The 12678-nt window shown below is 38.8% G+C and overlaps 1 protein-coding gene across 2 annotated transcripts; it reads left to right on the top strand.

The window, feature by feature from the left end:
• The first annotated feature begins 7623 nt into the window (after positions 1 to 7623).
• Positions 7624 to 12569, top strand: LOC105022851. 2 transcript variants are annotated; one of them, XM_034291583.1, is made up of 6 exons: positions 7624 to 7727; positions 9547 to 9873; positions 10857 to 11126; positions 11217 to 11266; positions 11433 to 11476; positions 11660 to 12569. In XM_034291583.1, the coding sequence occupies exons 1-5, from the start codon at positions 7670 to 7672 to the stop codon at positions 11451 to 11453; spliced, it is 726 nt and encodes a 241-aa protein (XP_034147474.1). In that variant the 5' UTR covers positions 7624 to 7669; the 3' UTR covers positions 11454 to 11476; positions 11660 to 12569. The 2 variants fall into 2 exon arrangements, with proteins under 2 accessions (XP_034147474.1, XP_034147473.1); XM_034291582.1 differs by having other exon boundaries at positions 11217 to 11292.
• The last annotated feature ends 109 nt before the right edge of the window (positions 12570 to 12678 follow it).

The raw sequence follows: 12678 nt of genomic DNA, 5'->3' as shown, positions 1-12678 counted from the left end.
TTCAGTTTGTCCTGTGTTAATTCTTTGTCTACCTGGAATAGGCAAGTAAAACAAATGGCAGAAAATACACATGAAAGATGAAAATTCTCATAATATCTGATATGGGTGGGTAACATTTAAAGTTAATAAAATGTTGCATACACAGGGTATTAAGTAGAAATGGGTAGACAGAAGGACCAGAGAGAAAAAATGGGAGTAGGACGAGGAGGAATGAATTACATAGCAGCACTTAGTTATTAAGTGGAAATCTCTGAACAAGCATTGTTAAAACAACACTGATAGGTGTCTTTGACAAATATCAAAGCAAAGCAAGGCTTTTCTTTACTTGAAAGTTGAAAAGGAACATTTTGAGTGAGGAACAGAAGTGTTCAATTTGCAGTGGTCTCTTAATTTTAACCCTTCTGTTCCCTTATTTCAAAATAAAACCTAGTGGAATATAACCAATATTGGATGACCATGTTCTTTGGGCCCTCAGACATCACTGCATTTGAAACAGACATGATTCTGTAGTGGAAATCACTGCATGGGCTCAGGAACACCATTGTCTGTGAACACAGTATGTCGTTGCAACCACAAACGCTAGTTAAAAATCTACCATGCAAAGAAGAAACCATATAAAAAAAATATCTTAAATTGCTACCGCATTCACTGGGCCAGAGCTCATTTTACCTCCAAAAAGACCTGAGCTTTGATAATGCATTTTCTGGTGTGCATTTTTAATTTCTCTATTTGGGAGTAGTAGGACCTGATAAGCATAATATCTAAGATGGCGCAGACAACTGTCCTCTAATATGGACAATAGGTTTAAGTTGAGCAGAATGAAGTACATGGTGCAGGAAGCCTGAAACAGTGTCCTCATATGTGGACACAGGGTCTCAAGAGGTGATGACGGACTGAGGCGTAGGGGAAAACTGACCAATCAAAATCTGGAATTATTTTTAGGAATCATGAACCCCGTGTCCTCCAGACCAAAGAGGAGAGGGACAATCCGGCTTCTTATCAGCGTGCATTTCAAAAGCCAGCATCCGTGATGGTATGGGGGTACAATATTGCACATGGTATCGGTGACTTGCACATCTGTGAAGGCGCCATTAATGCTAAACAATATATACATGTTTTAGCAACACACGCTGCCATCCAGACAACGTCTTTTCTTGCTGATTTCAGCAAGACAATTCCAAATCACATTCTGCACGTATCAAAACAGCGTGGCTCCATTGTAATAGAGTCTGAGTGCTAAACTAGTTTACCTGGAGTCCAGACCTGTCCCCTATTGACCTGCCCTAGTGCATAACACCAGATACAATCAGGGAAACAAAAATGGTGTTTTAATGGTGGGTGGGATGGAAGGACTGATGCCAGGCTGGAAGGGTTGGGGCTGGGCAGGTAGGTAGGTATGTGGGTAGGTAGGGCGAGGCAGACAGGACAGCGGGTAGGCAAAGCAGGTGGCTGACAGGCGGCCAGGTGAAGGTGTTTGGAGGATGGGTAAGGTGGATCTTGGTAACGGAGAACAAACAGGGTTAGTAGGAAGGAAAAACTAACGTTACTACCTAGTAGTGAATAACGATCTAGCGCCAGACAGACGGAAACCAGGGTATATATAGGCAGGCTGATGAAGTAATGAATAGCAGGTGGAAACCAGGGTATATATAGGCAGGCTGATGAAGTAATGAATAGCAGGTGGAAACCAGGGTATATATAGGCAGGCTGATGAAGTAATGAATAGCATGAGGAAACCAGGGTATATATAGGCAGGCTGATGAAGTAATGAATAGCATGTGGAAACCAGGGTATATATAGGCAGGCTGATGAATTAATGAATAGCATGTGGAAACCAGGGTATATATAGGCAGGCTGATGAAGTAATGATTAGCATGAGGAAACCAGGGTATATATAGGCAGGCTGATAAAGTAATGAATAGCATGTGGAAACCAGGGTATATATAGGCAGGCTGATAAAGTAATGAATAGCAGGTGGAAACCAGGGTATATATAGGCAGGCTGATGAAGTAATGAATAGCAGGTGGAAACCAGGGTATATATAGGCAGGCTGATGAAGTAATGAATAGCAGGTGGAAACCAGGGTATATATAGGCAGGCTGATGAAGTAATGAATAGCATGTGGTAACCAAGGTATATATAGGCAGGCTGATGAAGTAATGAATAGCAGGTGGAAACCAGGGTATATATAGGCAGGCTGATGAAGTAATGAATAGCATGTGGTAACCAAGGTATATATAGGCAGGCTGATGAAGTAATGAATAGCATGTGGTAACCAAGGTATATATAGGCAGGCTGATGAAGTAATGAATAGCATGTGGTAACCAAGGTATATATAGGCAGGCTGATGAAGTAATGAATAGCAGGTGGAAACCAGGGTATATATAGGCAGGCTGATGAAGTAATGAATAGCATGTGGTAACCAAGGTATATATAGGCAGGCTGATGAAGTAATGAATAGCAGGTGGAAACCAGGGTATATATAGGCAGGCTGATGAAGTAATGAATAGCAGGTGCCCACATACACGAACAGATAGGAGAGAGAGTGTGTGTGTGTACATTTGCATGTTTCTATGTGAATGTATCCTGTGTTATGTGGGATGCCATGTATGCCCTTCTGAATGTCCCACCCCCAGTCCGTTCCGTTCTGTACTGTTATAAATGGCCTTAGAGCTCACAGGGCTCTCACGTCCCACCCATTCGTCCAGAGGTTGTTGGTCAGTAAATGTCAAAGTGAAAAATAAACCCTGCAACCTGTTCTAAGTGAATAACCCTGTGCTATGACACACCTGAATGAACGGTGGTGCAACCAACTGTCTTAGAAGTCAAGTAATTATTTAAATGCGGTCCACCTGTGTGCTGTCAAGGTCTTTCACATGATTTCAGGTTACATTTATATAAATGGCCTCTACACAAAACATTCTATATGTGTTTTAGGTTTAGGATATAAATGGCCTCTACACAAAACATTTTATATGTGTTTTAGGTTTAGGATATTAATGGCCTTTACACAAAACATTTTATATGTGTTTTAGGTTTACATTTTTAACAAGATTATTTTCCAAATAAACCAACACACACACAAACAGACACAGGCTACAAACACACACTGTCAGTTGTTCCCATTCTTTTTAAATAACTTGGGCCTTGTCACACTGGAAGGACCAAAGCCTCACCTCCTTGTCCATCCGTCTCTACCAAGGCATTTTAATTCAAAAAGTGTATTCACTAATCTGTTGTTATTGTTCACTTGGTGGGACGGTGGAGACAAAAGGCTAATTGTCCTAATTCATTAGGTGATACCGATGATAATGATAATAAACAAAACATTATCACTTTGTGCTTCCCCTTTGACATTCAATATTTTGAAAACTGTATACTTTAATATTTATTTGCCTAATTAACCTAATTAAACCATTCCCCTGCATAATAAATGATGATGAGGCCCAGTCGTAACACCCCCCCAGTGGTAACACTCCCCAGTGGAGCTCCCCTCAGTGGTAACACTCCCCCGATGGTCACACTCCCCCAGTGGTAACACACAGTGGTAACACACTCCCCCAGTGGTCTAACTACCACAGCTCTGACCCCCAGATGCATGTGGGGAGGACACATCACAGAATACAAAGGGAGAAATACCAATGATGCACGTCCCGCTGCCTCGCTCCCTAATGAGCTCAAACATCTTCTACGCATGGTTTGAGGAACCAACACAATTCCTTCAGTAAGACTTGCTGAGGACCAGGACTGCACTCTGTCCCTAACCACGACTGACGTGAGGAGAGTTTGACTGACCAGCTAGCGGAGGTTTTCACCTCCATATTCAACCACTCCCTGACTCTGTCTGTAGTCCCCACCTGCCTTAAACAGACCACCATCGTCCCCGTACTGAAGAAACCTTCTATCACCTCCCTGAATGACTACTGCCCTGTAGCACTGACCTCCATCATCATGAATTGCTTTGAGCAGCTGGTCAGAACTCACATCTGCTCCACCCTTCCTGACACCTTGGACCCCTTTCAATTTGCATACCGCCCCAGTAGATCTACGGACGATGCCATCGCCCTGACGACACACACCGCCCTTACTCACCGGGAAAAAGTCAAAACATACAGCTCATAAGTTAGCATTCCCTGGCTGAAATTGTGAAATGATGGCATTGATTTTATTTTATATAGTGATCATATGAAGCCATTTATTGTCGCATAGTTGTTTGGCTCCTTTTTAAATCGTAATGATAACAGAAATCACCCCAGTGGTCCTGGCAAAAGTTTACATACCCTTGAATGTTTGTTTAATGCTTGTTACAGACGCACAAGGTGACACATACAGGTGAAAATGGCAATTAAAGGTGTATTTCCCACACCTGTGGCTTTTTAAATTGGGGATGGACTCATTCAGGGTGGAGTGGTGGTGGTGGGGTGGAGTCAGTGGACCTGGAGAAGATCCGACTGGAGCAGAGCTACAGGGAGAGAGGGGAGGAGGGGAGGGGGAGGGTCAGAGACAGCAGTCCTCTCAGTGTCCGGATCAGCAATGTCTGAAAACCTGCAAACTGACAGGAGAACTGGGCTCAAATACTGCTTTTAGAGGGGAATCTAGTTCGTTTTTAAATCTTTCTTTGTTTGAGCATCTCTGGCTTGATGGAACCAATAGAGTCCTGAGTTGACACGTTCTGTAGATTTGGCAATTCAGGCAGAATAAAGCAAGATCAGAAATGGATTTGAAATATTTTGAAACCAGGACTGGCAAACCAAGGACTCCAAGCAGGAACTCTAACTATTCACTTCAAATATTCAAATGATTAATTAGTTGCTTGTTGTTCATTTGCATGAACATTTGTAGAGAGAGACAAGTAGAAACAGGAGGCAATGGAGAGGATCTGAATGCTTTATTTTGTCTCAAATGCCTCTGTATTTAATTGGGACACAGTCTTTCTACTGAAACAGCTTCTCAGTCAAAATGCTGGGCATCCGTCCACACTTTAAAAACATGCAAATATGTAACATTATAGATTCTGTGATGCTTTGTATTCTTATTGGTACTTGTCAGTGCCGAAGTCCTGAAGAATATGCTAGATAAAGAACTTTGATGAAATTGTAACACTAATGTATCTATGACAAAGAATGTAGACCTAATGTGGATTGAGACGGGGCATAAAGGAGTCCAGGAAACATACAGTGGGGAGACCGTGTATTTGACACACTGCCGATTTTGCAGGTTTTCCCACTTACAAAGCATGTAGAGGTCTGTCATTTTTTTTATCATAGGTACTCTTCAACTGTGAGTGACGGAATCTAAAACAAAGATCCATAAAATCACATTGTATGATTTTTAAGTAATACAACCTTTGTTTGCAATTACAGAGATCATATGTTTCCTGTAGTTCTGGACCAGGTTTGCACACATTGCAGCAGGGATTTTGGCCCACTTCTCCATTCAGACCTTCTCCAGATCCTTCAGGTTTCTGGGCAGTCGCTGGGCAATACAGACTTTCAGCTCCCTCCAAAGATTTTCTATTGGGTTCAGGTCTGGAGACTGGCTAGGCCACTCCAGGACCTTGAGAAGCTTCTTATGGGGCCACTACTTGGTTGCCCTGGCTGTGTGATCGGGTCGTTGTCATGCTGGAAGACCCAGCCACAACCCATCTTCAATGCTCTTACTGAGGGAAGGAGGTTGTAGCACTTTTGATTCTGGAATGTATATAGATAGATTTACGCTTTTAACCCACTAAAAGCATTTTAACACTGAATACAATGTTTTAATTGTGTATTTTAATGTATAAAGCAATTTATATTTTGTTGATTTTTCTGATGGTCAGTTGGTCATGTGTTATTTCTGCATATACCTGGAACCGGCAATTAACAAATGGCAGAAAATATACATGCATAATATCTGACATACTGTATGGCATTTAAAGGTAATTAGATATTCCATACACAGTATATTAAGGAGAAATGGGTGGACAGGAGGACCAGTGGACAGAAAATGGGAGTAGAATGAGGAAGAATGACGTAAATAACATAATTTAGTTATTCATTGGAAATCTCTGAACACACATCGTAAAAACAGCACATTAAAGTGGTCAGTGACAAATATCAAATCAATAGCACATTTTAAATCCCAAATTATTAAGTTACAGTACTGGTAGTGTGGGTTACTAAGTACTTCATGTAAATAGCTTATCTGGTTTCCAATGTGTGTTACATAATGTTTTACATTGTAATTATGCTGTGTGACCAGTGTTTGTGGTGGCGGCGTCCTTTGGTGTTGCCTTTTCCTGGTCAGTTATCGGTTTAACCCAGGTTCAACCATGCCATTAGGCTTTCCATTAAGGCAGCACAAAACAAATACATCTTAAGTCACTTGCAAGCTTAAGAATATGAAATGTTCCTAAGACATCTGTAATAGACAGGTAAGGACTGGTATAATCCCAAGATGTGTCAATAAACAACTATGGGAATTAGGACCAGTGTTTAACTCTAATTCAATGATGACAGAAATGACAGAAACAGAAATTGAGATATGCAATTGTTTTCCTCCCAGGAGTGAAAAACATAATATTGACTGTCATCTGATAAAGTGTAAAGCAGTTTATGTTGAAGCCAGTTATACTGAATATGTTGCTGTTGAAGCCAGTTATACTGAATATGTTGCTGTTGAAGCAAGTTATACTGAATATGAGCACAACATCTGCAAATCAGTTAAAAGAAATAGATTAAATATTACATGCAGCACAAGAACAATTTATCAAATGAAAGAGACCACAGGACTTCCCATTAAAGTCAATGATTGATCCCTTCTATTCAGTTTAAGATTAAGAGAACCATTAGCTGTTTTTATTTGAACTCACTTCTCTACTCTTAATGTTCACAGTGAAATATTTTTTGAAATATTTGTACTTCAAATGTCTTTTACTGTTAATCATTTGAAAGGCAATTTTTACACTTTTCAGTGCAAATAAACAAAGCACTTAAACTTGCCGGCTTCTGATATAATTAAATTAATAAGAGCAAAAAATGTATAACACAAAATGAATTCCAAAAGCCTGATTCATTGTCTACCCGTGTATCATGATTCATCATTGGATCAATCCGAACCAAATTTGATTCCTCCAAAAACATCTCAGCGGCACAAACTGTCCAAATTCTATATATTCATTATTGCTAACCCAGATAAGAAAAGCCATGACTAAATCCTGACACTCATAGGAATTTCCCTAATATGTACTTTACATATGATACTGGGGTTTACCTGATGAATGAATGGAATTGTGTATCCATGTGAGTCATTAGGCAAATGTCCCAAGCAGCGCCCTAGTAAAGCAATACATAGGGATGCCATGCAAAATCTAACAAGGACAGAATAATATATTTTTGTAAAGAATTATCTATTATGTCATTACATTTGAAATTACATCTAGATGTTTAGTTCTGCTTGGTGAATTAATGGTACCATTTTGCCTATATTTCTATACTTTAAAATACAAATAACCAAATGTAATAACACATTTTCAAATTAAAGCAAATGATATACCTTTTGAAAATGTTTGTTACCATAATTTCTCTTTCTACATGTCTTCCTGTCTGTAACAAAATTAAGAACTGTTTTTTTCAGCAACGTCACAAAAGTTAAGATACACTTCCTCTTCCTACATATAATCTAAAAAGAAATGGAGACCCTCGTGTGTTTTAATATTGTCATTCTACAAACTCTTCTCCATCAAACAGGTAAAATCAGTGATTCAATATACCTGATAGTTGTTGACTACAATAATTAGACGTGTCTATTACCTGATCAGGAGGTACAGGAGAATTAATTTGTACCGTTACTTAAAACCAAGTGTATCTTTGCAGTGTGGTGGTTGAAGGTTGATACGAAGCTCTATCACAGTAATCTCTTTCTGCTCATGCCTCAATAAACAAGCCAGTGTTTAAGATGTTGTTTGGACTCCAGAGGAAGGGCTTTATTGGAATGGACCCAGGGTTAAATGATCAGATTAACTAGGGATTTTTTTGTTGGTGTGTTACACCATTCAAGCAATGTAAAAATAATTTCATTAGAACTGAAAATGTGTCATTATTTACTTTATGGTAACTGATTCCAAAGATACTGTGTATACATATACATATTTACAAAGAATTAACCAAAACATTTACTTATAGAATTTTGTTTTTTATATTAAGGATACTGTGAGAAACAGTTCTCAGTGTCTGGCAACAGTAACAGGAAAACCACAACGCCAGTTGAAGCATCAACATTTCTCATTCACTGACAGTAGTGAGCTGTTCACAGTTCATCAGTCAGAGTGGGCTGAATATTGGAGCTTAGTCTTCATGATGATTAGGTAGCATATTCTGCAAGTCCACCTGATTGGTATCTGACACAGAATGTGATATTGTGTGTATTGTCTCCTTGTAATATCCTGTAAAAGTACTTTTGCAACAAAGGGTGTAGCAGAACTATTTAATATAGATCCTGGAGGGCCAAAACATGTACATTTTTCTTATTTTCCTTATTTAATTATCTAGGTCTGATTTAAACATTGGACTCCAGGTGAATGAAATTAACTGCCAATTTGACGCAGAATAATGTGTTTTCACCCACCAGGACCAGAAATGTTCTTAAGATAGCACATACATTGGGGAGAACAAGTATTTGATACACTGCCAATTTTGCAGGTTTTCCCACTTAATTTTTATCATAGGTACTCTTCAACTGTGTTGGTGGCCATTGGGGAGAGGTTGGAGTCTGTTTGATTGAGTGTGTGGACAGGTGTCTTTTATACAGGTAACGAGTTCAAACAGGTGCAGTTAATACAGGTAATGAGTGGAGAACAGGAGGGCTTCTTTAAGAATAACTAACAGCTGAAATTCTTTCTGGTTGGTAGTTGATCAAAATACTTATTTCATGCAATAAAATGTAAACATTATTGAAAATACAAACAATGTGATCTTGTGGATTTTTGTTGTAGATTCCGTCTATCACAGTTGAAGTGTACCTATGATAAAAAATTACAGACCTCCACATGTTTGTAAGTAGGAAAAACTGCAAAATTGGCAGTGTATCAAATACTTGAGTAGTTGAGCTGGGCTCATCTTGAAAGTTTAAACTATTTCACAAATAAAAAAAAGATACCACCATGTTTGTGTATTTGCACCCCACCAGCGACGGCCCTGGGTGTAGCAGAACTGTTTAATATGGATCCTGGAGGGCCAAAACATGTACATTTTTCTGCTTTTCCTCTCCTTTATGATTTAAGCATTAGACTCCAGGTGACTGAAATGAACTGCCAATATAACGCAGAATAATGTGTTTTCACACACCAGGACCAGAAATGTTCTATAGACAGCACATATTTGAAGTTGAAACAATTTTACAAATATAAAATAAATACCACCATGTTTGTGTATTTGCAAAAATAATACATTTGCAAGTATTTCTTCTGGAGGTTGCATTGCACAATTCATACGATGTCCTACTGGTCCATTTGTCACTACTTACTGGAGTTGTTCATCTTCTTGAAAATGTAATCTATGTTTATTTCAGTTCTCAGCACTGAGGCGACGGTGTCCAGCTTGTTTGTGGAGAAGGGACAGAAAGTCCAATTAGATGTCCCTGGATATGCTGAATGTAAAGAGAAGATTGACTCAAATGCTGTCTTTTTCTGGAAGTTTAACCCAGTAGGAAATGTTGTAAGATATACTAAATATGAGAAAGTGGTATTTCCTAAGTATAAAGGCCGGGTTAACTTTAGTGAGGGGAATCTTTCTCTGCTACTGGAAAACGTACAGGAAGGAGACATTGGAAGTTACACTGCAGTACTGCTTGGTGACAGATCCACAACAGTTGCAGCATATCGGATATCAGTTCAAGGTAGGTTTTCCTCCTTCATTCATTATACCCTGTTTCTAGTGTCATGATAACAGGGCTGTATAATTAGATGCTGAATGGTGTGTTTACTGTCTGGGTACATACTAGTGTGTTTAGTTCATACTGTCTGGGTACTAGTGTGTTTAGTTCATACTGTCTGAGTACATGCTAGTGTGTTTAGTTCATACTGTCTGGGTGCATGCTAGTGTGTTTAGTTCATACTGTCTGGTTACATGCTAGTGTGATTAGTTCATACTGTCTGGGTACATGCTAGTGTGATTAGTTCATACTGTCTGGGTACATGCTAGTGTGTTTAGTTCATACTGTCTGAGTACATGCTAGTGTGTTTAGTTCATACTGTTTGAGTACATGCTAGTGTGTTTAGTTCGTACTGTCTGGGTACATGCTAGTGTGTTTAGTTCATACTGTCTGGGTACATGCTAGTGTGTTCAGTTCATACTGTCTGGGTACATACTAGTGTGTTTAGTTCATAATGTCTGGGTACAAGCTAGTGTGTTTAATCGATACTGTCTGGGTACATACTAGTGTGTTTAGTTCATACTGTCTGGGTACTAGTGTGTTTAGTTCATACTGTCTGGGTGCATGCAAGTGTGTTTAGTTCATACTGTCTGGGTACATGCTAGTGTGTTTAGTTCATACTGTCTGGGTATATCCTAGTGTGTTTAGTTCGTACTGTCTGGGTACATGCTAGTGTGTTTAGTTCATACTGTCTGGGTACATGCTAGTGTGTTTAATCGATACTGTCTGGGTACATACTAGTGTGTTTAGTTCGTACTGTCTGGGTACATGCTAGTGTATTTAGTTCATACTGTCTGGGTACATGCTAGTGTGTTTTGTTTGTACTGTCTGTGTACATACTAGTGTGTTTAGTTCAAACTGTCTGGGTACATACTTGTGTGTTTAGTTCATACTGTCTGGGTACATGCTAGTGTGTTTGTTAACTCTTTCTGGCTACTTGTTTTCAGTGAGAGTTGAGCCACCAGTCCTGAAAGTGGACTCCTCTACTAATGGTATATGTAATGTGACTATGACCTGCAGAGGTCAGAACACCACGGTCACCTCCATCTGTAACAGAAGCACCTGTTCTCAGGTGGGAAGAAGGAGTAGTGGGGCTGAGACCTCCACTGTCTCCCTGCTCTCTGTCTATGTGGCAGGGGATAGCATCATCTGTAACCACAGCAACCAAGTCAGCTGGGCTAACGACAACAAGAATATAGAATCAATTTGTGTTTCTGGTAAGACATAACAGACACACGCTAAAGTAGATGTATGTGGTGTGGGTTTGCATGGTAATATGAGTGATCTTCATGTTTCTGTTTATTCAGGAGCAGAGGGGACAAAAGGCCAATATCTTCCCTTAATTTTCATCATCATGGTAGTACCCATCCTGATATATTTCATGTAAGCTCACCTGTCCTGCTGCATTATAACTCAATGTGACTTTGTGATCTCTAAAGATGCGATGACGTCACATTATATACTGTATATCCAGAGAGCCTCTGAAGTTTCAACTTTTAAGTATTTATTTGGTCGAGTTACAGGTGGAGAAAGGGATATTGTAAACACAGATTATGCTTCAGTTAAGGTAAGACACCTTAGGTCATTTCAAAGTGACTAATGTTTAATGTTAAAGGAATTGAACGTAATTTGAGGTAATTAAATCCCTTTTTATATGTGGTTTGTCATTCATAAATGTAAAGTTGTTTCTATTTTTTCAAAGGCTTCAGTTTGTTGAATGTTTATATATGTTTTTGTCTCCATTTTATAGGTCACAGGTGTGTGATGAAGTAGATCAAGTACATCAATACCTAAAACCAGAAAAGGAATCAGGCAAGCCTAGTTCAGCCGGCCCATGATTAGAAGAGATGAATGTTGTTGGCAAAAGGACATATATTTCTTCTGTATTAAATGCAAGTGTCTGAATAAGAAAAGGAATGAAAGGTATAAAGAAACAATGGAGAAATATGTACATTTAAAAACAAAATAGAACAAAACTGAATCAGATGAAAATATAATAATGAAAGCATTCAAACATCAATCTGTATTCCGGAAATGATGTAAACAATTTGAATGGTACACCAAACAGCACCTCCCTTGTTTCCAAATTTGAAGAAAGGATGGAAAAAACAACCCTTAAAGTTGGAACAGATTCAAATGGTGGAAAACAAGAAAGGAGATGCAGACATTAGAATTAATGTTAAATAACTTTTAAATTATATGTACAAAGACATGTACAAAGACAGATATTTTTTTCCAGAAGGCTGCAATGAGAATATATGTTCAGAATATTTGATAGGTGAGGTCACCAAGGGTATGTAAACTCATGATCACTGCCGTTTGGGAAATGTCTGTTACCATTATGATTTAAATAGGAGCCGAAAACTCTGTGATAATAAATGCTTTGTATGATCACTATCCTTGAATAAAAGACATGATCAGTCATATTTTCTAAATCAATGCCAAATATTCACTATTTCTGCCAGGGTATGCAAACTTATGAGCACGACTGTACCTGAAGTTAATAAGGCCATATTGATTGAATATGGGCAATTCACAGGGTTTAGATGATTTACCAGCAGAATTTTACCAATTAGGCATTAAAGAAGTTTCTGAAATGTTGACTGACGTGTATAATCAAGTATCTTTTTACCAGGGTGTCATGACACTTACATATAAAAAAGAAATGATGAATATGATTTAGGACATTGGAGGAACCTTACAATGATGAACCTAGATTATAAGATCTTTGCTAAGGTAGTGATGAATTCACTGAAAGATACAGTGGGG

This window comes from Esox lucius, chromosome 3, assembly GCF_011004845.1.
Source record: "Esox lucius isolate fEsoLuc1 chromosome 3, fEsoLuc1.pri, whole genome shotgun sequence".
NCBI lineage: Eukaryota > Metazoa > Chordata > Actinopteri > Esociformes > Esocidae > Esox > Esox lucius.
This window is presented reverse-complemented; position numbering and strand designations above follow the sequence as displayed.